At 54.3% G+C, this 24,789-nt stretch overlaps 3 protein-coding genes across 7 annotated transcripts in view; 2 read left to right on the top strand and 1 right to left on the bottom strand.

The window, feature by feature from the left end:
- Ift140 (intraflagellar transport 140) overlaps positions 1-1,674 on the top strand; it is a 74,492-nt gene extending 72,818 nt beyond the window's left edge. For all 5 annotated transcript variants that reach the window (XM_046441987.2, XM_058578702.1, XM_046442002.2 and 2 more), the window contains one exon: positions 999-1,674. In XM_046441987.2, coding sequence (XP_046297943.1) covers positions 999-1,193 — 195 coding nt within the window. In that variant the 3' untranslated portion in view covers positions 1,194-1,674. The remainder of the gene's footprint in view (positions 1-998) is intronic.
- On the bottom strand, positions 498-14,745 carry Telo2 (telomere maintenance 2). The gene is made up of 20 exons (XM_058578707.1): positions 14,223-14,745; positions 13,209-13,486; positions 12,496-12,564; positions 11,895-12,042; positions 11,133-11,235; positions 9,213-9,281; positions 8,902-9,043; positions 8,690-8,826; positions 7,995-8,074; positions 7,737-7,838; positions 7,360-7,448; positions 7,109-7,206; positions 6,758-6,874; positions 6,461-6,532; positions 5,394-5,585; positions 4,849-4,940; positions 4,214-4,313; positions 3,858-3,922; positions 3,544-3,652; positions 498-2,240 (listed from the first exon to the last, which is right to left on the bottom strand). Exons 1-20 carry the CDS (start codon positions 14,555-14,557, stop codon positions 2,130-2,132), a joined length of 2,508 nt encoding a protein of 835 aa, XP_058434690.1. The 5' UTR covers positions 14,558-14,745; the 3' UTR covers positions 498-2,129.
- A 1,901-nt stretch (positions 14,746-16,646) lies between these two features.
- Positions 16,647-20,630, top strand: Ptx4 (pentraxin 4). The gene is made up of 3 exons (XM_058578715.1): positions 16,647-16,962; positions 17,694-18,351; positions 19,135-20,630. The coding sequence occupies exons 1-3, from the start codon at positions 16,705-16,707 to the stop codon at positions 19,773-19,775; spliced, it is 1,557 nt and encodes a 518-aa protein (XP_058434698.1). The 5' UTR covers positions 16,647-16,704; the 3' UTR covers positions 19,776-20,630.
- The last annotated feature ends 4,159 nt before the right edge of the window (positions 20,631-24,789 follow it).

Genomic DNA, 24,789 nt, shown 5'->3' with positions numbered 1-24,789 from the left:
GAACACTCTTCCATTGCACTGGGCTGCCTTCCACCCCTAGCAAGTTCTCTGCATAAAGGCTGATTGCATGAGAGTGTCAGTGACCCTTCCAGAAAGCATATTTTACCTTTACTTACATGATCTTCATATTCTTCTCTGTGCTTACTAGCTTTATCTATCCAAAATAAAATTGTTCCAAGTATTTCACCATCTTTAAGCCTTAAATACTAAGATCAAATTGTTATTTCTCATTAACAATTTAAAAGCTGCTAAAAATTTTGGTCACATTCTGAATTCATGTGCCCCATGGGAGTGAGCCCTAGAAGCAGCATAAAGCCCCATATATCCTCCCCCATTTGTATGTGTCCCACCCTGAGGATGAAGAGGCCTTAAGCATAGTGCTCTGAGGAGGCTAAGGCCCATCCTGCCTTGGCCCTGGAGCTCCATCATGAGTGTCACCACTGTGCCCTTCCACATGTCCCCCTGGCAAGACCAGATGAAATCACACAGGAAACCCATTGACATTTCCAGTTTACAGGCCTAGGATCAAGGACCATTCACACAGGAGATGTGATAGAATTGGGATAAATCTTACACTCAGCTGAAATAAACAATGCCTGCCCTGCATTCCAGCAAGTACATGTGCTACAGTAGACGGAAATGGAATCCACCCTCCTGCAGCAGGTCCACCACCATCCAGGGAACAGTTTTAGAGGGAATACAATTCTGGAACTTGGACCACATTCTTGCTCTGGGTTGCCAGAGGACTCTCTGGGGTTCTGGTTTTCAGTTGTTCATACTGGCCACAGCCTGAAACATACCTTGCCCTGGGACACATGTCCCCTTGTAAATACCAGAAACCTCAAAACGCATCTTCCCTGCTTACAACCCCTGGGACAGAGTGGGTACTTCATGTTGAGGTGACCTTATTACAGTGAACAGACAAGATGGCTCCCTTGGCTCTCATATGCTGAGGTGTCCACTGGGCCTTTAAGTAACAGCTGTTCCCTCTGCCCTAGGCCTACAGGTACCTCGAGGAGATGCGCAAGAGACTTCCTTCTGCCAACATGTCCTACTACGTGGACCAGCAGACAGTAGATGCCGTGCATCAGGGCCTGGGCCTCCCTCTGACACGCGTGGTGCCTGAGCGGATCCGCCACAACAGCATCGAGGACCATGATGAGGTGATAGAGGAGGTAGAGAATGGCCCCTGATGGGCCTTGGCCATTGTCCTGCTGCTGAGATCTGCTTCTGGAATTCCCAGTCTCTAGTCATCTCTTTTTTGTAGGGGGAAAAAAAACATGTTCATAACATAACAAGTAAGCAGGGCCCAGCCCACAGTGTGCAGAGGACTGCCTGTATCCCTAAGCCTTCCCTCAGCGTTCCTGCCTCAGGGCACTTGGCAGCTTCCGTGGTGTTTTGGTTTAATTCCTTTTAAAGGAGCTGGATTCAGTGGATTCAGCTTTCCCAGGTTCTCCCAACTACCAGTTGTGGAGTGGAAGGAACTTGTAGAACTTGGTGCACTGAGGCTGCACCTGGGTCTTAGAGATGCCCATCACTGCTAATCACACCCACACCCAGATGGCTCCAGGATGGTTCAGCAGGGACCACTGTGGCCAGGCCCAAGTCCTGACGATCACACCTACCAACAGATGTTGATACTCCTACAACTCCAATAAAGCCTACTTTCTCAGAGGCCCCTTCCACCCCCCTTTGCCTCACACTGCACTCCATTTTCATGGCTGCATCTCACAGTCCTCTAGGAATTGAAGTCCCTGCTCACTGAAAACCACAAAGGAAGACTTGTGATACCTCCTGCCCTATTTATTCTCCTGGGACAGCACTGAGCCACAGGGCCAAGGGCCAAGCCTGCTCTGCTACTGGGCTCTGAGCAGCTGCTTCCTTCCTGCTTCTGGCGTTCCCTGACCACAGGGCCCACTGGGAGCTGCAGGCCAGCATTTGGGTTGCTCTGCCTGTGGGGGCCAGGGCGAGGCCCTCCATATTTTTAGCTGAACACACCCTTCCTACATGCACACACTGGGACCGGATGGCCCTCCAGACCTGGTCAAACTGCAAACTCAGGTGTTACATGGGTCCACTTGTTGAAGCCTTCCTCCCACCCAGCAGGAATGCCTAGGGTCCATCAGGGACTAGGAGGAAAGGGAGAGGAGTCTGTCTCTGAGTCGTTCCAGAAGCAGCAGCGCTCTCACGGCCAGCTCCCTGCAGTTCTCATCAACATCCTTCTCAGCCACATCTGCCAGGTAAAAACAACACAAGTACATTGCAGGGCCAGTCATTCCTGTTCCAACAACCTACCTCACTCACCTGGCAAAGGGCTCTCTACCGTGGGACAGGTGATGGAGACACCTCCACTGGGAGGGAGGGATCCAGGCCACAGTCCAGTCACATAGCTCAGCTATCCTGAGCACCAACCTGGGTTAAAACCAGCCTGAGGAGATGAGCCCTGAGCTCCTGCAGTTCTTCCAGACTGCATGTGAGGAGACATAGCTGGTGCTTCCACCCAACCAGGACTGACACAGAGAGAGGAGCCAGGTCCTGAATAGAAGCCTGGGACTTTCCCAAAGGCCACAGGTAGACAAGGACAAAGGAGGCAGAGGCTCTGGGCATCCCTCACTTCCCTTCAAGGGAGATAAAGCCCTCTGCTTCTCTGAGACACAAGCTCTGGTGGTAAGCTGTGCTCCTGGGACCTGGCACCCCAAGCCCAGGTGCTGGGGAGAGGTCAAATGATGGCTGACCCTCTCCACAGCCACCAAGCCTGCTCTTGGCTCTTCCTGGCACCCAATGATTCATCTGTTCCACTTCCTGTGGACAATGCCCATTCCTGCCATGGCAGGAGCTAGGCAGGGAAGAAGCCCACAGCTAGGATGGAACAGACACCAATAAAGTCCTCGCTATCACCAATGGGAAGGCAGTCTTCCTACAATGATCCTGCCTAGAGTTGCCCACCTGGGGCACCTGCAGCATGTAAAGACCCTGCCCCTGCCTGGCCCAGATGCCTGACAAGCAGGTGGAACTTGGGCCTAATGAGTGGGGCCTTCCACAAGCCACATGGCTTCAGCAGGAAAAGCACAGCAACAGAAGATGCCCAGCCAGAAGCCCAAGAGGCAGGGCAGCTATGAGTCACGTGGGAGCCTCAGCTGGACCCTGTATTGGGGTCAAATGGAAAGAAAAAGACATCACAGAGCATCCCAGGGCAGCTGGAGGGCCTGTCCATGGGTCCAGCTCAGGAGCCTGGGGGGTGTTCAGTGTCTGGAGCTGGGAGGAGGGGACAAAGTACGGCAGACACTGCACCTCTAAGTCTGGGTGCAGGCTCCCAGCACTTCCACTACCTGCATAGCCTTCTATCAGGAACCTCAGTGGATTCCCCAAAGCAACCACAGCCATGACTGTCCTCTCCCCCTTTTGCCCCATGCTAGGTTAACCATATTTCTCAGCACAACAGGGAGGGACATGCCCACTCTTAAGCTAGGTTGCTCCAGCCTTCTCACATGCCCAGATGTCCTGCCTGCTTGGCTGCTACAGCCAGGGCTACTCACCTGCCAGCCAGGACCTGGTTTCCAGCAGCTCATCTGGCAGGTCCTCTAGTAATCGCTCTGCAGGCACGCTGAGGAAGACAGAAGAGACCGCAGAAAGCAAGCCCCGGCGCACGTAGCTACCAAGCAAGAAGTTAGAGAAGGTGAGGTGCAACTATGTGGCCAGAGCCCCTAAACAGCACTGCCAGAACTGCAGGGACACTTCCCTGAGTCCAGCAGATCAATCCGCAACACTGCGCATTGGGCCTGGTCAGGCTACCTCCCACCGCATAGCCCACACCTTGCTGCCAGAGACTCCACGCCCGCAGCCCGCAGCCCACTCACGTGTCCACATGGAAGCGAAGGGCCCACACAAATTCCAGCAGGGCCTTACCCATGCGTACAGCCACCTGAAAACCAGCAGAAGTATGGGTACCATGTTCAGCTTGCCACTCCCCTTACCCAGCACCCTAAAAGACACATATCTGATGCCCCTGTGCAGCTTCACATAGGCCTGTCCTCAGGGCCATGGTAAAGGGAGAATGTCAGGTATGCAGTGCTCCAGGCCCATGACCGTGGCCATCACCCCCTCCCACAGGTAGGGCCACACATGCCATCAATGCGAACACTTGGATGAAGCCCTCACTCTGCAGCGGTGAAGGAGATGTGGCAGGACCTGAAATTCCCACTTTCCAACTCACTGTGGTGTTGACTGCCAGATACATCAAGGCCCCCAAAGTATGGGTCAGTCTTCCAAGAACCAACTGGTCATCTCCCAAAAGGTCAAAGGTCACTAGAGGCCTGCAACACAGAATCTAGTAGTGGCAGAGCCATGGCACCTCAAGGCTGGCTGTCTAGCCCCAGGGATACAGAGGGAGAGCCTGGGTCCAAAGGTTCTGCAGAGCCTTCTTGCTCTAGTCACCACCCAACCCCACGAGGCTCCAGTAGAGCCAGGGAGAAGGTGTTCCCAGATGCCCAGCACATATGCTGGGCTCAGTGAGAAAGAAGCACAGCTTCTCCACTCTTGTCTGAGGGCCACACCTGATGGTGGGTGGGAGCTCAGGGCTGGCCAAGGCAGAAGGAGGTGAGCAAGTGGCAGTCGGGGTGGAGAGCATGCAGGGCACTACCAGTCCATCCATAACCCTGAGACCAGGAGTAGTCGGACACAACAGTGACTGACACACTGCAAAGCTTAATGGCAGAGGGACGCTTCCAGAAAACTTCACATTAACTTAAGAACAACCAAACATGTTCCTGCCCAAAGTCCCACTCAGGCCCCATGCTGTGATGCTTTCTCCAGCCAGTGAGTGTGTCCAGACTGCATAAATCCACTCACCTGTCAAAATGATGAATGAGGGGGAAAAAGAAACAGCCAGCCACGGAGGCGAATTCATTGGGGCCACCTGCTGGCTCCTGCCAGGGAGAGCCCTGTCAAACACAAGCACAACACCCCAACCTGCTTGAGGTGCCTGGCCTCATGTCCCAACCCTGTGTGCAATACATTCAGAGTTGGACAGGCCTCATGATACAGCAACCCTTGGGCACTGGGATGTAAGCTTCCTGGCCTCCACCCTTACCACCCCATGACAGTTTCTCATCACCAGACATCCCAGGGAAAGCAGGGCCAACCCTGGGTGAAAACCCCTCGGGACTCTAGGACTTCTCACTTCTGCATTTGTATTCACGTGTTAAATCCACACTGGTCTGACTACCTTTGATCTGTACCATAAACTCACTTAAAGGAGCACCAGTGTTGGTGCCATCCCTGCCCTAGGCTCCTGCCACCCCCTTGGCACAGATAACACTGGAGGAATGTAATTGCTTATCCTACCATCCAGAGTGCCCTTTCCCTATAAGGACCTGACTAAAGCCCTAACTGACCTTGGAGAAGTGCCGGGTCTTGCTTCTGATCCGATTTTCTACCACCACCCTCCAGTCAGGAACCATGACACTGCCAAACTGAGAGGCAGTCAGTGCTGGTGAGCACTGGGTGCCGGGACCCAGGGAACTGTGTTGGGGAGACCGCCCAAGGCGCCCTGGCCGAGACAGCTCCTGGGCAGCCAGAGTCAGGACCTAGAGGAGAGGAGCAACCAGGGGAGTGCTGTGGCTCTTGGGAAGGACAGTCTTTAAACCAAGCCCCACAGAGCCCCAGACCAGCAACAGCACCCAGCAGCCCTCACAGTCTTTTGACAAGGCAGGTGTTCTGGAAGTCACAGAGAAAGTCATCTCCAGTGCTAGTGGGTCTCTGCGCCTTGCTGGGAGGGCAGGCAAGAAGGTGGGGCACACCCAACCCAACCACCACCTCTCCCTGAGGCTCCCCGGCCTCCATACAGAGCCACTCCTCTGGAGAAGGCAGCCTTAAAGAATGACCAAAAGCATGCTCAGCAAGCGAGCCAGTCTCAGGAGAGCAGACTCGCTGCTACTGCATATATGTAACACCCACAACAGGCAGAGCCTCGGGATGAGGGTGACGGCCCACGCTGCCTGCGTAGTCATCTCTCGGCTATTCTATGGTGTTAAGAGACCATGCTCCTCACTAAGCACTAGGAGCCCAGCCCTGCTCTGAGGCCACCATTCCTGGCAGTCCTGCCACAGGCGGTCCTTCGCCAAGGGCCTAGCAGGCATCGAGCTCCTCCCACACGTCTCATGCACTGGTTCATTCTTTTTCATAGTTGGATGATCCTCAGCCATGGGGACGCCACATTTTGTTTATATTTAAGTGGTACATTTTGTTATTTAAAGCAAAGGAACTCAGCTGCCAGAGCTCCTGGTCCCAACAGTGGTGAACCTGCATACTTGGCTACAAACAGCAGACAGAAGTCACCTGGCCCGTTCAGGTCAACAAAGTGACTTGGGGAGGCTTTAGTCACTGTCCACATAGGTTTTCACCTCCCCACAGTAGGGCAGCTTGGAACTGACTACAGGGAGAGGGGTCTAGAGGCACTCACATCCAGGATGTCCATGCGCTGCCGGAGGCTGTAGTTCAGGGCATAGAACTGTGAGGTCAGGTGCTCAGCTACCTAAGCCATGCAGAGAGAGGCCAATGAGGGCCAGGCCCAGGCCATAGACACACTTTCCAGGCACCAGTCAACCCTGCACAAGGTCAGTTACTCAACTGCCTGAGCCAGGCAGAGAGGCCACTGAGGACCAGGCCACAGGGCACACCCTCTAGACACCACACCCAGCCTAGTAAAGAGAGCTGTCAGAGTGCTCCCCACTGTGGGGCCACCCACACTGGGACTTACCTGGGCCGGGTCTGTGACTGTAACGGCCACCAGGGCTCTCTGGCGCAGTTCCTCAAATCCCGCCACACAGGTCCTCTCCTCCAGGTGCAACAGTACCCTGGCCAGCTCCACACTCACCTACATGAGGGCTGCAGTCAGTATGTTACATGCACCTCAGAGCCTGGGCCACCCACCTGCTGCCCACCTAGCAGAGGCTCCAGGTCTCCTGGAGACATGCAGCAGCCAGCAAGATGTCCCCACTCTCCATGACCCAGAATGCAGATGGCACAAGAAGAGCTGCCATCGTAGGGGACCTGCCACCAGAGTACTTAACAACCTCCCCCTTTGCTCTAACACCCTCTTCTTGCTCACCTCCCGTGTGGCCTCAGGGTTCCTGCGGACTAGGCCTTCCAGGGCCTTCAGGGCAGCTTCCCAGCGCTCCATATCCTTATCCTCAAATGTGGTCAGTGCTACACAGAACACAGAAGGCCTCAGTCATCTCAGCCCCAACCCTGAACAAGGGGCAGCTAGTTGATGGACCCAGCGTGTCGGGGCAGGGTGGGAAGACCTCAGAGGAAATAGCTGTGAGGTGAGACTTGCAGTGTGACCCCACCAAGGCTCACCTTCCATGCAGTCCCGCACATACTGAGGTGCCTTGCTGCTCTTCAGCTCTTTGTCCCCTGACATGTCGTAGGGGATGAAATCATCGTCACTGTAAATGAGACAAAATAGACAATGGAACTGCCCACTCTCAGTGAGAAAACTTGGACTCCGGTGCCACTTATGTACCCCTCCTCAAGGGCAAGTCCTGAAAATGCTGAAATTCACTCCCCAAGTCCCCAGAGCCTTGAAAAATCACAGCACTGCTGCAGACCAGAAGGAGGCATTGGGGGTTGGCACAGCCACCCCACAGCGTGCACCCCACTGTGCTGGTGACCTGCACAGCTCAGCTCTGCTGTGCAGCCAGTGCCACCCCTCAAGCACAGAAGCCCAGCCCTACCTGTCCAGCTCCGAGTCAGAGCCCTGCAGCTGAGCTGGGGGCACACTACCCTTCATGGTCTCTGCAGGGGTCTCTGCCACAACTGGATCCAGTGATGAGCCTCTGGGAAGCAAGAGGAACAAGCATTCAGGATTGCCTGTGGGGACACTCCCAGCACCTCCACCCACTGCTTCCCTAACTCCTGTCCTGTGAATGGAATCCAGAATGACAAGATGTGCACACACACAGGGTGGGGATGAGGGATGTGAAGACCCTCACCTTGCCTCCAAGGGGCTGTCTCCCGCAGGCCAGGGAGTAGCCAAGGCCAGCATCTCACGGCTCAGCTCATCGTCTTCATACTGTAAATACAAAACATACCAGTCATTGACACCCACCAGGCTTCAGACACCACTTCACTGCAGTCAGACACAGTTGGAGCCAGGCCTCCTCTAAAAACGTCTGGATCCTGTTTAGTAGCCTGTCCTTTTCTAGAGCAAATTCCAAGTGTGCCAAGGCTACAGAGTCACTTCCTCATGAAGGAGCTGGGGCTCTGCAGGAGGCTGATCCCCTGAAGACGTCCCAAGGAGGAGGGGATGTCTGCAATAAGGCCAGGCAGGGCCCAGCAGTCAGAGAAACATGCTGGCCACACAAGTGGCATTCACACCAGGAAGCAGGCAGCAGAGAGGCCAGTCACTGTTCTGCCTGCCCAGAGCAGCCTGTGGCAGACCAGCCCCAGGGCAACAGCTTCCCTCACCCCAACCTCTCTGGAGTTCCACCTCCAGGGATTGTGTCCTGAGGAACATGTGCTGGTGCGTTCAGCCCTGATCCTTGTGATCACCAGGAGCTGAGGTTGACACCCACCACTCCTAGGCCTCAGCCCTCAGTGTAGCCAATGTGACACTCCATGGGCCTGGGCCCCAGGAGGGGAGGTACATACTGAGCTGGAGTAACAGGGAGATCCGGAGCCTGTTCACCTGGAATCTCAATGGAGGCCCCTCAGGGTGGATCCGGGTGCTGATGACCTCGGCCACGATCATGCCTAGGCGGCGCACGGCAGGCAGGCTGCTGTCCAGGCGGCACTTCACACCTGCCATCATGCTGGCCAGCAACTCTGGAAGCACCAAACATGCATCCTGAGGGGTTCTCACATGCCTGGGGTGGGGGTGTGCCCTCACCACCTGCTCACCTTCCCGGCTGTCCCGCAGCTCTGGCTCCCCAAGGTGTGCCAGGCAGATGAGCACCGCCATGCTGACGTAGCGCTGCTGAGCCAGGGGCGTGTGTCGGACAGCGCTGCTGCTGCCCCAGGTCTCCAGCAGCTCCTTTAGCGCCTGCAGGCAGCACAGCACCAGCCTGTCAGGCAGCAGTTCTGCCATGGCCCAGGATCACGTGTGCTGGTGTCCACAGCCACCCCAAAGGCTCCAACAGGAGCAAAGTTGGGACCCCCCAGCCTTCCCTTCTCTTGGGGTCACCACAGGGTCAGAGGCAGGTAGCACTTACCTGTATGAGGAGTGGACGCCGCTGGCTGTCCATGGCCAGGTACCCCAGCAGGCTCTGCAGCATAGGTGTCTACAACAAGAGTGGTGTCCTTAATGAGGCAGAGGCTGCCCTCCTGCATGAGGCTCCTGAGGGTGAGCGTGTCATGCCCAGGAGTCCAGGCTGAGGACTAGTCTGGTAAGTGCCGCCCTCCACCTCCTACTACTCCTCAGTACCCTCTGCTTCTGCATTTGTCAGTTTTGTTTTTGTTTTTTCCTCAGTGCTGGAAATCAAACCCAGGGCTTCAAGCACTCTAGGAAAGTGCTCTCCTGCTAGGCCACACCCCAGAGCAGCACTCATCAGCTTGGGCACATACACTTTTCTAAGGAAATTTTCTATCTCATCCATGTTTGAAAACCAGTCACCATCAAGCTGCTACATTTCAAAGGTCCTGGATTTTTCTGCTCAGCCCAGGTGCACCTTCCACCTCAGCACTGCCTGCTCTGCTGTTCAGCTTTCTCTTTGTTCTTTGTTTTCTTTCCTTTTGAAAGCTCTCTTGCTGAGCTACATCGCTAGTCCTTTTACTTTTTATTTTGAGACAGGGCCTCACTAAGTCGGCCAGGCTGGCTTTAAACTTGTGATCCTCCTGCCTCAGTTTCCCAAGTAGCTGGGTTCATAGGCATGCTTCACGGCAGCTGGTGGTGCCATCATGTTTGTTGGGTGGGGCTTGGGTCACTTTATCTAGCACTATGCTGTAGCACCGTTATTCTCTATTGCTACTCATTTCTGGTCCAGCAGCCCCATCACCCGGAATGACTGCCAGATGTTGACGCCAGTACTTGGGTTTATCCCATTGGTTGGCTATATTCTGGGGGCCTCAAATGCCCTATAGGACAGGGATTGGGGGCCATCTCTGGCTCTCTGTCTGCCTGGACTGCACTGTCCGCCTGCCTCTCTGAACCCCACCAAGGGCATGAAGCCAGGGTTCAAGAGGCTGCCAGGCCTCCTGATCCAGGCTGCTGAACCTGCGTCATCCTTAGAGCTCTGAAGAACTCCTGCCTGCTTCACCCCCAAGCACCCAGGGCGAGTTGGCTCTACCTCCACTTTGGCCCCCACCCATCCTCTGCACAGAGGCCAGGGTGGGTCTGGGTAACACAGTCAGGTCTGGATGCCTCTGCTTAAACCTCAGCTTCCCACCCCAACCTGAAGCAGCCCACCCTTGCCACACCTCCTGCTCTCTGGGGCACAGGGCCCACTGCCAGCCGGCTTGCTGGGACCAGTGTTCAGAAGCCAGCCACACAATCCTCCTGGCCAGACCTCTATCAGGACCATGGCTCTGCACCTGCCAGATCCCCTCAGAGAGGTCTTTGCAGAGCCCTGCAGCACTGAGGCTGCCCCCTAGGTCCCACAGTGCCAAATGTGCCATGCTATGAATTATATACCATGGTTTATGCAGGTAGCACTGTCTCCCTGCCTATAACGTGAGTTCCTCAAGGAGAGACTACGGCTCTTCTGTCCACCTGGGACAGAGCTGGGCACACTGTGGGCATCAATGCACTGCTGGTCCCTCCTCAGGCCAAGACATCTGCTCTTGCTCTCCCCTGCCCAACCACCACAGCCCTCCAGTCACAGCCTACACTCCAGGCCACAGAGACAGCTGCACCATGTCTGGGAAGCACTCAGCAACCAAGTCCCAAGGCACTAACCCCCTTGGGCTTGCTCAGTGTTGCTGCAGCAGGGCCTGCAGCTGGGCAGGGCAGTGCTGCTGCTTCACTGACAATTCCTAGGTGACTGCTCTACCTGTTTTCTGTGGCTGGGAATCAAATCCAGGGCTTTGTGCATGCTGGGTACACATTCTTCCACTGAGTCAGCCTCCACTTTTAATAGTGATTCTTCTTGTAACCAAGGGTGGCCTTCAGCCCAAGCCCTGCCCTACATTCTCACCGTGCACCGATACTGCATGAACAGAAGCTTCCGGGTCATCACAAACTGGGCTTTCTTATTCTTCACCACCAGATTCCCCAGTAGTCGTGACAGGACCTCAGGCCTATAAGGCAGGGTCAGAAGAAGCCAGTCAAGGACTCAGGCCTATAAGGCAGGGTCAGAAGAAGCCAGTCATGAGTGCCTAGGAGGTGGGTGGCAGGCTGGGAAAGCATACCCTCTGATGGCACCAACAGCCTGGCCCTGCCACTTGCTCACTGTGGGCCTTGGATAACCTCAATGGGTCCTTAACTTTCCTCCTCCAGGCCTGAATGTCAAAAACGTATGCGGGCTGCTTCTCACACAGTCCTCCTGTCCAATAGGGCTTGGGAGAACACCTACACTGTTTTCACGAGAAAGAAACAGGATCTCTAAGTCTGAAAAGAGCTGCTGACTCAGCAGAGATTATGGTTCCCCCAGCGTGTGGACTTGGGGAACCCACCGGGCAGGAGACCTTCTGTACTAAGCCGTGGACACATGTGGAGGATCCACTGGCAATGATGAAGGTGGGCACCATCAGTGTGTGCATTTGCACAACCAGTGGCCAGCCTAAATCAGCAATACTAAGGCAGCACCAGCCAACGCACCCAGGGAGTACAACAGGACAACCGGCTACAGCAGGGCCACCAGGAAAAGCAGCACAGGGAATGGCAGCTGCCACAAAGCCCACTCCCCACCCCCCACCCCCAGAGATGCACTGACTGGAAAGAGTGCTGTGCTGCTTACCCTGGAGTGGCCTCCACCAATCCTGTGAGCACAGCCTCCATGGCCCCATCCGGCACTTGCTCCACTAGGTGCCAGCAGACCCGCTGCCACAAGCAGCTGCCCTGGGTGAGTGCTGTCAGTTGGGGCACCAACCTGCCCAAGATCTCCTCTGAGGAGACACAGAGAGGACATGAGCCTCAGGAGCTGCACTCAGCCAGGGGACCACTGGTCCAGTGTACACAGCACCATGGCTTACCAGCCAGCACAACTGAGCCCCAGAGCTCTAAGCCCTCAGTGGACCCAGGGCTAGCAAGGGGACCCCCCAGAGCACAACTGAGCCCCAGAGCCAACCTCAATGGACCTAGGGCTAGCAAGGGGACCCCCCAGAACACAACTGAGCCCCAGAGCCAACCTCAATGGACCTAGGGCTAGCAAGGGAACCCCCCAGAGCACAACTAAGCCCCAAGACAAACCTCTGTGGACCCAGGGCTAGCATAGAGACCCCAAAGAAGGCTGGGACCAGCTCCCACTGCTGCTGAGGGGCTTGCAGTGATTCTCAACCTCTCCCAAGGGCTGAATGGGAGAGACAGGTGCTGCTTCCCCCAAGGCAGGCCCTACTCACTGTGTCTTCCCTGGATGCACACCTTCCCAAGGACTCGAGACACAAAGGAGACAGAACAGTGTAGGCCACCTGGGAGAGAAAGCAAGGAGGTCATGGGACAACACACACAATACCTGACCAGGTGGACAGACCTGCAGAGACTTGAGGGTGCCAGCTTCCTCCTGGGCTCTGAGTCCCACAGGGGTGCAGGTCACAGGGGACTTAGGGTGTTGGGCCTGAGCACATGGAAGGACAGTGAACCACAGTGGGAACTCAGCACCACAAGGAGATTGAGTTAAGCAATCAGAGTTAAACAAGCTGAGCTGAGGTGCAGCTCATGCCTGAGTGAGCCCATGATAGAAATAAGAAGGGAGGGGCCATACTGCAGGAAGAGGCAAATCCACCCACTGGCCTTGCCTTACAGGCCACTGACCCATGGAATCACACTGCCCCAGACACTCCTTTCTCTTGAAACTGGAAGCCATGCCTGTGAGGCCCAGAAGAGGCAGAGCCAGCCCCAAACAGCACACAGGATAATACCTAGTGCTCTATGAGCAAGTCCACCAGCAGCACTTGCCTCCAGACCCAAAGACCTCCCAGCACCTTCACCTTGCCATGGGAGCCTGAAATGCCATCACCAAAGGCATATGAGACAAACCCAAGTTGGCAGGGGAAGTGGATGGAGAAGGAGGGAATGACAGCTGAGAAGAGGGGCAGGGAGACACAGCACTCACCTCGAAGAGAATCCACCACTGACTGCAGCGCCCGCACGGCCTCCTCACCCAGCAGTGGGAAGTAGTTCTGGGGGAAGAACTGGGCCAGGTTATCCTTCTGCAGATGGTTGCCCAGGTGGTCAGGCAGGCTCACCACCTTGCTGAGTAGTGTCTCCTGGAGCAGGGGAAAGCCAGGCTTCATCTGCGGCCGGCATTGCTCCTCCATCAGGGCCGCTACCCTGCCCTCACTCAGAAACCTGGCCAGCAGCTGTGCCATCTTCATCAGACGGAAGCTGGGGCTGAACAAGAACAGGTGTATCGGGCAGAGCCCCTAAGCCTGCTCCGGGCCAAAGGAGTCTCCACAGCCCCCCTTAGACAGGTAGTCCCAACAGCTCCAGTAACATTTTGTCTTAACTCATAAGCTGAAAGAACACGCTTTGTACTCCACTCCTGAATCAGATACAAATGGGGTGAGTGCAGCTGGGCCCTACCACCTCCTCCCTTGCTCTGCGTGGATTTTCACAGAGTTCATGCTTTTAATCACAGCAACTTCTAAAAACCCAGCTTCTCAAAGACTCCTCAGAGTCCTCACAAAGACTGATCTGTGTGTGATCTGATGCTGAACATGGGAACTGCCTGGGGCTGGGGGGTCCATGGCAGGCACGTGTCAAAAAAGCTGTGCTTCCCTGGAAAACCTGAAAATGTCCCAAGAGGCCTTGAGAGCTGCCACTGTGCCCAGAAAGCCTCACTGCAGGGCTGGGACCACGAAGCAGCAATGCTAACTGCCTAGGGGAGCTGGCTGGGGCCTGCTGTGATGTGAACACCCCTCCTCCCGCCGTCCTGCAAGGTCGAGATGCCGGCAGGTCCTCCCCATCTTAGAGAACACAGTCACTATCAGTTCCAGGGGGTTCAGCAGATCGCAGGCTCTGTTCTCTCCCTGGCACCTTCCAGGATGAACCCTGCAGTTTGCAATTCCCCAGGCCCTTCTGTGCTTCCAAGTCACAGGCCGCTGCACAAGCCCCCAGCCTCACTCACCCGGCAGTGCCCTCGATGGCCTCCATCAGCACTAGGAAGGCCTGGTCAGCAGGGCCCTCCAGGAAGAAGCTGTCCCAGAGCTGCTCCAGCCGGTCGCAGGGCGACAGTTGCAGCCAGCGGGGGCTCAGCCTGCCGACCAGACAGCGCAGCACGGCAGCGAAGTGCTTGGCGGCGAACTCCTCCTGCTCTCCCGGCAGCGCGGGCTCCCCGGTTCCTCGCAGATAGTGCTGCAGGGACTCCAGGGCGGAGAGGACGCGGCCATCGTCCTCAGAAGACTGGAGGATGTGCACCGCTTCCCGGACGCTGAGTCCGACCGCAGAGCGCGCGGGCTCCATGCTGCCTGCCGCCGGGCGTCCGGGACAGCGGGATCCCTCCCTGAGCGCACCGGCCACCCGGCCTGGCCCGGCCTCAACCGGCGGGCGGCCGCGAGCTCCGGTCCCCGCGTGAGGCGTGACTGTGGCCTTCAAAGCCCCCGCCGCTCCTCGCTGGGTTCCGCGAATCTGCAAAGGCAGGCGGCACCGCGCGTGTGCGCCTGCGCGGCAGGGCGGGTCCGATCGAGGGAGGCGGGTGTGCTCTAGATGGGACCGGGACCCGCGGCCACGTGACTGTGGGTTGCGCCTGCGCTCCGCAGCGGCTCTGCTCTCCACTGCGCTTGAGTTCAAACGCTTTGAGTGCAGGCTGCACGCAGCGGAGGCGGGTGATGGGATCTGGTAGCCGCTGGGAAGGTGCTGTGTAAACTAACGAGGTGAAGCCTCAGGTTCCGTTCCACAGTTGCTCTAGCCACGTGTCGAGGACTCCCTAGGTCCTAGGGCTGGCGGCCAAACTCCTGGACATCCTGGCGTGGAACTATTAACCATCACTCAAAGAAAAGACCACCAACCCCAATTTAAATCAAAATAAAGCAAGCTTGTAATTCCTACCGGCTGAGGCTGTCTCTCCCAAAACCAGTGGGGACAGAAGACAGCCCCGCAGCTCTCTAGGAGGGCACCTTTATAGCTCAGAAAGTTGCAAAAAGTGTTTGGGGGGCGGGAGTCTTGATAACTTACAGATAACAGGATTTTAACAAGCATAACACAAAGGCAGGTTAATGGTCCAGCACTTAGGGAGTAAATTTAGATCCCAACATCAGAATTTATGAGGCGCCACTAGTTTCAGAGAGGGTCCTTATCTGGCCAGGGAAAGCCAGGCATGGGTGAGTTCAAAGCACCGGCAGGCATTCCAAGCAAGTTTAGAAATCGCAGTAATATATAGTAAAGCCGAAATTAACTTTTCATGCCTTGTGAGGAGATGGCTCCCAATCTTAAGAGGGAATTAGGCTGGGTTTATCAGAGCACCCCCTTGAGGCAAAGTGGTAACACAGTAGTAGAACCCTTGCTGGGAGTGCATGAAGTCCTGGGTTTGCCCCCAGGATGGAAAATAAAAAAACTAGAATGTTCTAATGACCTCCCTGGAGAGTAGGTAGGCTTCCCCTTTGGGAAGGGGTGACATTTCAGCAGAGGTGAATGTGGGGGGAAATCTGGAAACATATTCATTCCACAAACATACAAGCATCCTTCTTGGGCAGGGGTTAAACGCAGGGGCACTTAACCACTGAGCCACATCCCCAGCCCTTTATGTTTTTTATCTTGAGAAAGGGTCTTGCAAGTTCAAAGTCAGCCTCCACAATTTAGCAAGGCCCTAAGCAACTCAGCCAGACCCTGTCTCAAAATATATAGGGTGTGACTGAGGGCGTAACTCTGGTTAAGCAACCCTGGTTCAATTCCTGGTACCAAGAAGAAGAAGACAAAGAAGAAGAAACAACAACTTGGAAGGCTGAGACAGGAGCATTGCTTTAACCAGCCTTGGCAGCAGAGTGAGACCCTCTCTAAGGACAAAATAAAAAATAATCAAGCTGGGCACCATCGTGCTCTCCCATAATCCCAGCAACTTGGGAGGCTGAGGTAGGAGGACCTGGGCAACTTGGCAAGACCGTGTCTCAAAATAAGAAAAGAGCTGATGATGAACCTCAGTAGTAGAGTGCCCGTAATTCAAATCCCTGCACCATAAAAGAAAAAACAGACAATAAATACATAAAAATTAAAATCACCCAGTCCTGAGGAAAAAATAAGGTGATGGCCAATCACATTTCAGTTCCCTTTCCAAGGGAGAGAAAGCCTCACAGGATGTGGCTGGGCATGGCTGGGATGCTGGCACCAACACAGACCTGACTCCAGTGACTTCCAGGCCCCTGCTGGGTTCCCTGTCCTTCTTCAACTTTTTGGTGGTAACATGAGTCGATGTGCTTCTGCTAAAGCCATCAGTGCTCGCCCACCTCTGAGCTCACAAGACAAGTCCTTGCCCCAGCAGAGTAGCTTTCCAGAAAAGCTGTTTGTGCTGTTTTAAGCTTGTTTCCCTGGGAACCTGGGACCCACAGAGCCAGTAGGCTTGAAGGCAGATGCCTTTCCCTAAGATGGCAGGAAGTGCCTGACCCCCAGCCAGGGCCATGGAAGGAAAACCGCTCAACTGGAGAGCCAGAAGGAGTGGGGGACGAGGCAGACACTGGGGCAGAGGCCACCTCCTGTATCCTGCAGAGATTGCTGGAGCCCCCTCTTCTCTCAGCATGGGTTGGCCAGGGAGGATGACCCTGTCTCTCCTCCTGGTTTTGGTGCCCATGTATCTACATGGGGCTTCACTGCAGAAAGCTGGATCAGCAGGGCAAAGAAAACCATTTTTCGAGAGGCTCCGTAGACTAGAAGAGCAGGTAGGTGTACCACTCTTGGATTTTTAAAATTGGCAACAAATGAAGGTTGGATGTTGAACAATTGTAGCGGCAGGTGTGAACTGTGAGCCAAGAATCCAAGCAGTTTGTGGTTCTTGCTAGCAGTTAGCAGTGCCCTACCCTACAACTGAAAACCAGGAAGAGTTTGCCGGGCTCTACTCTGAAAATAAGCGGAGTGATGTGTGGTTGGCAGGGGACCAGAGTCTGTATGGAGGCTCTGGAAGGCCTAAGGAGCACAGCTGTGGGGTCTAGGGAATCGATGGTGCTGGGCACAAACACTGGGTGTGGGAGCCATGAGGTCCCTAGTTTACCTCAAAGCAGAAGGCATGGGTGGCCCCCAGACTCCTGTGTGGGGTCTGCAGACAGTGCCCCAGCACCACAAGTTTCTGCTTTGAGCCCAGTCAAGCACACATGCAGCCCAGCCCAGCCTGCCTGCAACTGAAGCAACTGGCGGTGGCCATTTAGAACCTGGGATGTGGGGGAGGATCAGAGACTGCAAGGTGAACCCATGCTCCCCAGTGCTGCAGTGGGGCCTGGGCTCCATCGCCCGCTCTGAGCTTGGGCCCCTACCTGCATCTCCTAGTGTCATGGCAAGGGTCACTGTGCAGCGCTGACCACGAGCCCAGAACACAGAGGTTCTTCTGAGGTGTGAGCAGGAAGGCCTTATCCCTGCCCTATCCTTGCCCCTCATAACTGCTGTGTCCTCTTTACAGTTTCGGAGTTTCCAAGAAGTGACCTTAACACAGCTGAAGGGCATTGCCAACAACTACAACATGTCCTATGACATTGATGCCCAGTTACAGAGCCTGGCAGAGGAGAGCCAGGCTGTGGCTCTGACAGTCAACAGGTCACAGGCTGCCATCCAGGGGGACCTGGCCCACCTGAAGGCCTGGGTGAGGAAGACTCAGCACCGAAGCCGGAAGATGGGCATGCGACTGCAGGCCTTGGACTTGGCCCTGACTGAGAAAACCAGGCAGTGGGTACAGGCAGGAAAGGAGCAGAAGACACAGAGGGATGTCATTTCAGGCCTGGCCCTGGGCACACAGGCCCTGCAGGATGCACTGGTCAGCCTGACACACCAGGTCCACAGCCAGGGTGCTAGGCTGGCTGCTCTCGAGGGTCAACTACAGATGGCCAGCCCTGGCACTGCAGCCCCAGGGTGGACCCCAGCCCCAACTCCAGCTCAGCCTGTGCACCCGGGCCCACTGATGCTGCTGACAGATAGGCAGGACCTTGCTCCTCACCCAACAGAGTCCCGGGACTTCACTGCCCATCTCCTGGGCACACAGAAGCCCCCAGCCCCAAGCAGCCATTGGGCACCTGGTGGGGCTGCTGCAGTCCCAAGGGATCCTCCTCAGGGATCAGGAGAAGGTAAGTGCCACAGGCCTGGCCCCCTCCCCATGGCTTACAAGATTCCTGTAGCTCCTCCTGAACCCGTGGTGCCCCTGCCACCTCCACCCTGCTCCTCATCCAGGTGGTCTCCTATCTGTGGGTCCCAGCAGTTTGGGCCCCCTGTTCCTCACGTTGAAGAAGCACCTCTTGCAGAGCTGGTTAGGTCCTGAATTACTGGATGGCCCTGTGTAAACACAGGACTCAGATAGGGGGGTGGGAGGGTCAGAGAAGGGGACATGAGGACAGAGACAGGTTGGTGGGATGCACTCTGAAGACAGGAAGGATGGCTAGTGCCTCCAGTAGCTGGGAAGGGCAGGAGATTATGTCTCTCTGGAGCCTCCAGAAGGAGCTGGTCCTGAGACACCTTGATTTGGGCTCTTTAAGACTTGCATCAGGCTTCTAGCCTCCAAAAACATAAAATAGTAAGCCTAGGCTGTTTAAATACACTAAATTTGTAGCAATTTGTTACAGCATCCAGAGGTGCCCTGGTGCTAATGGTCATCTGCTCCCCTTCTTAGGAGACAGCTCAGGCTTAACTAGGGACTGAAGGCTCCCTGGGAAGGCTAACCTCATTCTCAGTTCCTGCCTGGGGGTGGCACATCCTGAGGGCAAGCAAGAGGAACTAGAGGAACCCTCAGCCTTCCTAGCTCAAGCTGTCCTCCAGGAGGTGTGGCTGCAGGGCCCCGCAAGTCCACCCTCCAGAGTGAGGACCATTTGTGGGGCTCCTGCTGCAGGGCTGACTCCCCCTCCCTCTGTTTCTAGTTTGCAACCTGGGTCCCGTGTTCACATTCCCGGATGCCTCCCCTGAGAACGTGATCTTCCTCAGCCCCAGCTTCCTCACAGCCCTACGAGCTCTGTCCTTCTGCAGCTGGGTCCGCACATCCTCTGGCCACCTGGGCACCCTCCTCTCCTACGCCACTGAAGAGAATGACAACAAGGTGGTACTGCATGGCCGAGACTCACTGATCCCCGGGTCCCTCCATTTTGTGATCGGAGACCCAGCCTTCAGGGAGCTGCCTCTGCAGCTGCTGCTAGATGGCCAGTGGCACCACATTTGTATCATCTGGACATCTGTCCAGGGCAAGTACTGGCTCCATGTGGACCGCAGGCTAGTGGCCACTGGCTCCCACTTTAGGGAGGGCTATGAGATCCCTCCTGGAGGGTCCCTTGTGCTGGGCCAGGAGCAAGACAGTGTTGGTGGAGGGTTTGACAGATCTGAGGCCTTTGTGGGGAGCATGTCTGGCTTGGCCATCTGGGACCGGGCACTGGTCCCTGGAGAGGTTGCGAACCTTGCCATCGGGAAGGAGCTCCCTACTGGTGCCATCCTGACACTGGCCAATGCCTCATGGGTAGGCAAGTTTGTGCAGAGGGCCAACTGCACCTGTCTGGAGCTCTGTCCATAAGGCCTCACCCTACTGGGGGTGAGGTCATGTTCTGGGTTAGCAGGAGTAGCAAGCCTCCACCCATTCCACAGGGCCCCCATGTGCTGTCCAGGGCATTCCTGCATGGGGTGGGGTGGGTGGAATTGCTGGAGACCAGAGCTGCCTCTTCCCAGGCTGTGGTGTTCTTTTGTGCTGCGCCTTCAAAGCCTCAGGTCACCCTGAGTGGTCTTGAAGTGATGAAAGGCCAACAGAAGTCTTGTTTCTGGGGGTTCCCCTTCCTCGAGACAGCAAAGACAGCATCTGCCATGTCACTGCCACCTCTCAGGGCACTTGGGAAAGGTTCCTATGGGTGAGAGCTATTCTCGCATCCCTGTGGAAAGGCTTCAGCATGTGCTTCCTGGCCCTCAAGACTACAGTCCCTCCCCAGGCACACTGGGGGCCTTTGAGGCCAACTGGTCAGTCCTGTTCTCTCGTGCTTGGTGGCTGATGACATCGAGGATAGACCAGCTATGCTGCTTCATCAGCTTCACGAGGTATCATTTTCACATTATAAAGTGCACCAATTTAAGTGTATACTTCAAAGACTTTTAGCAAGAATACTGACCTGTGCAACCATCCACATGATGTAGTTTTCGAGTATTTCAGTTGCTTCTCAGCACTGCCCCTGTAGTGACCACACCTGCCCCAGCACTGGTGACCCTCTTCTGCATGGATTTGCCTGTCCTGGTCACCTCTGAGGTGGACTCACACAGCACATGGTGGCTGAGTGCCACCCCATAGTGTGAATGGACCACATTTTGTCCATCATTCCCCAGCCGATGGGCATATGGGTTATTTCCAGCTTTTAGGTACTATGAGTAAAGCTGCTATGTGCATTCTCCTACAGATCTTTGGACTTCTTTTGTTTTGTGGTGCTGAGGATTGACCTTATGTGTGGCAGGCAAGCACTCTGCCACCAAGCCACACCCCAACCCTGAGTGGACACAGTTTTATTTTAGACAAGTCCCCAAGACTGAATGCCATATGGTAAATTCATCTAGACATTTTTTCCCTATTCATTTTTATTTATTTTTTTTTGTGGGGGGGGTGAAATGGGAGTGGGGGTGGTACTGGGGATGGTATACTACAGAGATACATCCAGATCTTTTGTTTTATTTTAAGTCAGGCTTCCCTAAGTTGCTGAGGCTGGCCTTGAACTTGAAATCCTCCTGCCTCAGCCTCCAGAATCATTGGGATTACAGGTGTGCACCACCACGCCTTCCCATTTTAAAAGTGCAAAAGCAGATTAGAGAAGACCCATGCCTAGGCCTGGAAGAACCCTGGAGTGTTGCTGGAGGACTAAGGCCCTCTGAACCTCATGTGTGGTGATTTCAGTTCTGTAGAGGCCTTGGGTAGCTAGCCACCTTTACCCATGGGAAGACAGCTAGCCAACAGGCACACACTTCTAGGGGGACAGTGCCCCAAATTAGCACTGCAGTCTCACCAGCATCTCTCCAATCTCAGTGGACCCCGCACTTCTGGCCTCCCCCAACACTGCCTGTTCATGAGTCAAGGTCAGGGAGGTATTTTCATACTGGAAATCCCCACGAGCGCCCATGTGACACTCCCCTGAATCACTGGCTTCTGCTTCTCCAGGGCAGTCAAACTTGATGAAGACCCCATCTTCTCTGATTAGTTCTTAGATGGGGGCCAGCCTAGCCAGCCTGGCTCTGAACTCTGTGCTCAAGCAATCCCCTGCTTCAGGCACCCAAGCGCTGGGACCACAGGTGTGCACCCCTGCTTCTTGCTAAAAGCCCTCCTTCTCATACACCTCATCCTGCCATTTCACTTCTCATCTAACATCTTTCTTTTGGAAAGACTGGCAATCTGCTTGGTCACTGTTTTTGGAGGAACAGAATGCTAGGTCCCAGCATAGCCATCTTGCACAAGACCTTAGGAGCTGGCAGAAGTTGAGCCTCTCACGGTTTGATTTCAAAATTCTTGATCATCCTCAGCCAAAGACAACAGGTAGCTTCCTTCACCCAGTGCAGAGCCAGGGCAGAAGACCCACAGGGTGTTATTTCCACACACTCCCCCACTTTCAGGTTCTTACCACACCCTGAAGAACAAAGATGTCAAGTAGTCACAGCAGTGTTTGGTCAAGTCCCCAGACTTGGAGCTCCTTGCATTCTGCAGAGGCAGGTGTCACTGAGAGTGAATATGTTCAGGATGCTTGTTGGGGTGGGGGCTCCAGCTGGGCAAGACACTGGAGCAAGGGTTTGGAGTTGGGGCAAGTGAGCAGGGTCACAGGCAGTGTCAGACAGCATGGTAAGAGCCCAGGGACTGGAGGGGAATTTGGGGCAGGCAGATCTGGGAAGCCAGTCTGGTTTAGGAGCCAGGCAGTCTGAACATGTATCCAACAGGACTCACCATTCCTACTGGAGGCAGAAATAAAGTCACCTATACACTCTCAGGCATAAACCACATCCCCCTCTAATGCCACCAGACTCTTCCTTTAACCCAAATCTATTCCATTCCTGGGTATGGAAAACAAAATGACCCCAAGTGGTTGCAGGAAGTGAGTTCCAACGAAGAGCCATGGGCTGGTTTCTTTTCTCCCACAGCCACTCAGCCCAGCCCATTTGTTTTCTGACACACACATATGTCCCTAAGATGACACATGGGGGGAGTGGCTAGCTCAGTGGCAGAGCATTCATCCTGCAAATTTCTGGGTCCAGTCCCCAGAAGGGACTATCTTTGGAAAACAGCTCCACCCTCCACAGAGATGGTCCACCCTCCCTGGTACTACCCTGAACCCTAGGAACTAGTCTTATCATGACCTGCCATGTCCATGCCACTATTCTGCTTAACTCTTCTGCCTACCCACCACCTTCCCCCAAACCCTACTCGCCTAGAAGACCTAAGCCCGTGACCTCCACTGAATGGCAACTCATTGCAGTCCTGCAGTCAGGTGGCAGATCCCTGCTCCCAAGGGGCATGGGGAGCCAGGCACCACGGCACACACCTGTAATTCCAGCAGCTCGGGGATGGAGGAGCTGAGGCAGAAGGATCCCAAGTCCAAGGACAGCCTCAGCAACTTAACAAAGACCTAAGCAACTTAGTGATACCCTGTCTTAAATTAATAAATACAAAGGGCTAGGGACATGACTCTGTGGTTAAATGCACCTGGGCTCAATCCATCCCAGGAACGAAAATGAAAAAGAAAGAAAATTGTTTTTGTAACTTCACAAAAAGCACTGCAGAGCAATCAGGGAGCAGTGTATGCCTGTCATTCCAGCTACTGGGGCAGCTGAGGCAGGAGAATTACAAGTTTGAGGCCAGCCTCAACAACTTAGTGATACCCTGTTGTTAGGCTGTTAACATAACTATGTGTTAATTAAGAAAGTTAAGTCAAGCTAACTCTATTCTGGCCAGACACCTCACCCTGCTCCCCATCCTATTCCTCCTTCCTGCAAGAGTCCACTCACCCAGAGGCTGACACCTCCACCCACCTGCACCCTGACCATAGTGCTCCCAGACAGGGGCCTGCCAATTCCAGGAGCTGGTGGTAATGTGCCTTTTCCTCATGCCCCTCCCCCCTTGTGGTTCTAGAGGTTTTGAAGCTTGCTCTCCACCTGCAATAGCAAGGGCTAAGCCCACCCCCAATGTACAACCCAGGCTCTGCGGAGGTCTGCTGCTTTCTCTCTGCGCAGAGACAGCCTTATCTGTTTTTTGGACAATAACAATAAACTTGCTTCTGCTTGGCTTCAATGTGTCTGGGTGATTTTCAGTGTGTCCTGTGCCACTTTCCTTACACCTGTCTCAAAAAATATAAGTGTGTTCAACCTAAGAAACAAAACAGTAATCATGGGGAAAATTCAAAACCCTGTTGGACTTCCTTCCTCTTATTCTGGGTTTAGTTTCTATTTAGAATTATTTTGGGGAAGGAGATGTTCTATTATCTTCTCAGCCTTGGAGACTCAAAAGAACTTTTAAAACCTAAAAAAAAGTTGTAAGACTAATACTTTGCACACCATATACAAGTACCCTAGAGTGATCTTTTTTTGTCACCACTTAAAGTCTGTATTTCACATGGATTCCTGGACTGGGGGTTCACTGTCACCAGCCTGTTCCAGTGCAGACCCTGTCTTACCTGTGATGGGTCAGACCTTCACCATGAAGCTCTAGTTGCTTCCCAACACGACCCTGGGCTTCCTTCAGCATGTTTACATTTCCACGTGGACATCATGGAGATGATACCTTTTCTGCATCTTTCCCAATGCTCTCTAGGATTGATTTATTGGTCACTTTTTCCCTCCTAGTACTAAGTGTTGAACCCAGGAATCTTCAGCTCTTTTTATTTTGTATTTTGAGACAGGGGCTCACTAAGTTGCCAAGGCTCATCTCAAACTTGTGATCCTCCTGCTTGAGCCTTTGGAATCATGATTTTCATCTTCTGGATCTGGCAGATTTGGTGCCAAACATGATCAATCTACAATCTGATTATTGCATTTTTTTTAGTAAAACCAACAAAGAACAAATGAAGTAAATAAGCATTTCCCCCCCCTCACATTGCTGGGGACTGAATCATGAGGTCACACATACTAGGCAAGCACTCTTCTTCAGCTGCATCCCCTACCCCATTAATAGTCTTGACATCCACATGAGCTTCAACAATGGTCTGCCATTTTTGGAATGGACGGTGAGCACAGCTCTTGAGTAAAGTCAGGCAGGCAGTTTTTTTTTTTCTTCTTCTTCAAATCTTTATTTTGTTCGTTTATTTTTATGCGGTGCTGAGAATCGAACCCAGTGCCTCACATGTTCCAGGTAAGTGCTCTGCCACTGAGCCACCACAACCCCAGCCCCAAGCAGGCAGGTTTTGACCTTAACTTTTTTTGAATTTTGTAAATGCAGCTCCATCTTGGGCAAGTCTCACTTCAAAAACATGGCCCTTCGGGATGGTAAGTTTGGGCTCCTTGAGTCCTTGTGAGTAGTGGTTTTCCAAGCATCCTCCCTTCCGGCTCCCGCGGCAGCGCTGGCGAGGGCACCCAGGCCC

The sequence above is a fragment of the Marmota monax genome, unplaced genomic scaffold, assembly GCF_021218885.2.
Source record: "Marmota monax isolate L192 unplaced genomic scaffold, Marmota_monax_Labrador192_F-V1.1 WCK01_AAM20220418_F8-fsc00035, whole genome shotgun sequence".
NCBI classification, from domain to species: Eukaryota; Metazoa; Chordata; class Mammalia; order Rodentia; family Sciuridae; genus Marmota; species Marmota monax.
The sequence above is the reverse complement of the archived record's forward strand: the minus strand, read 5'-3'. Positions and strand labels throughout refer to the sequence as shown.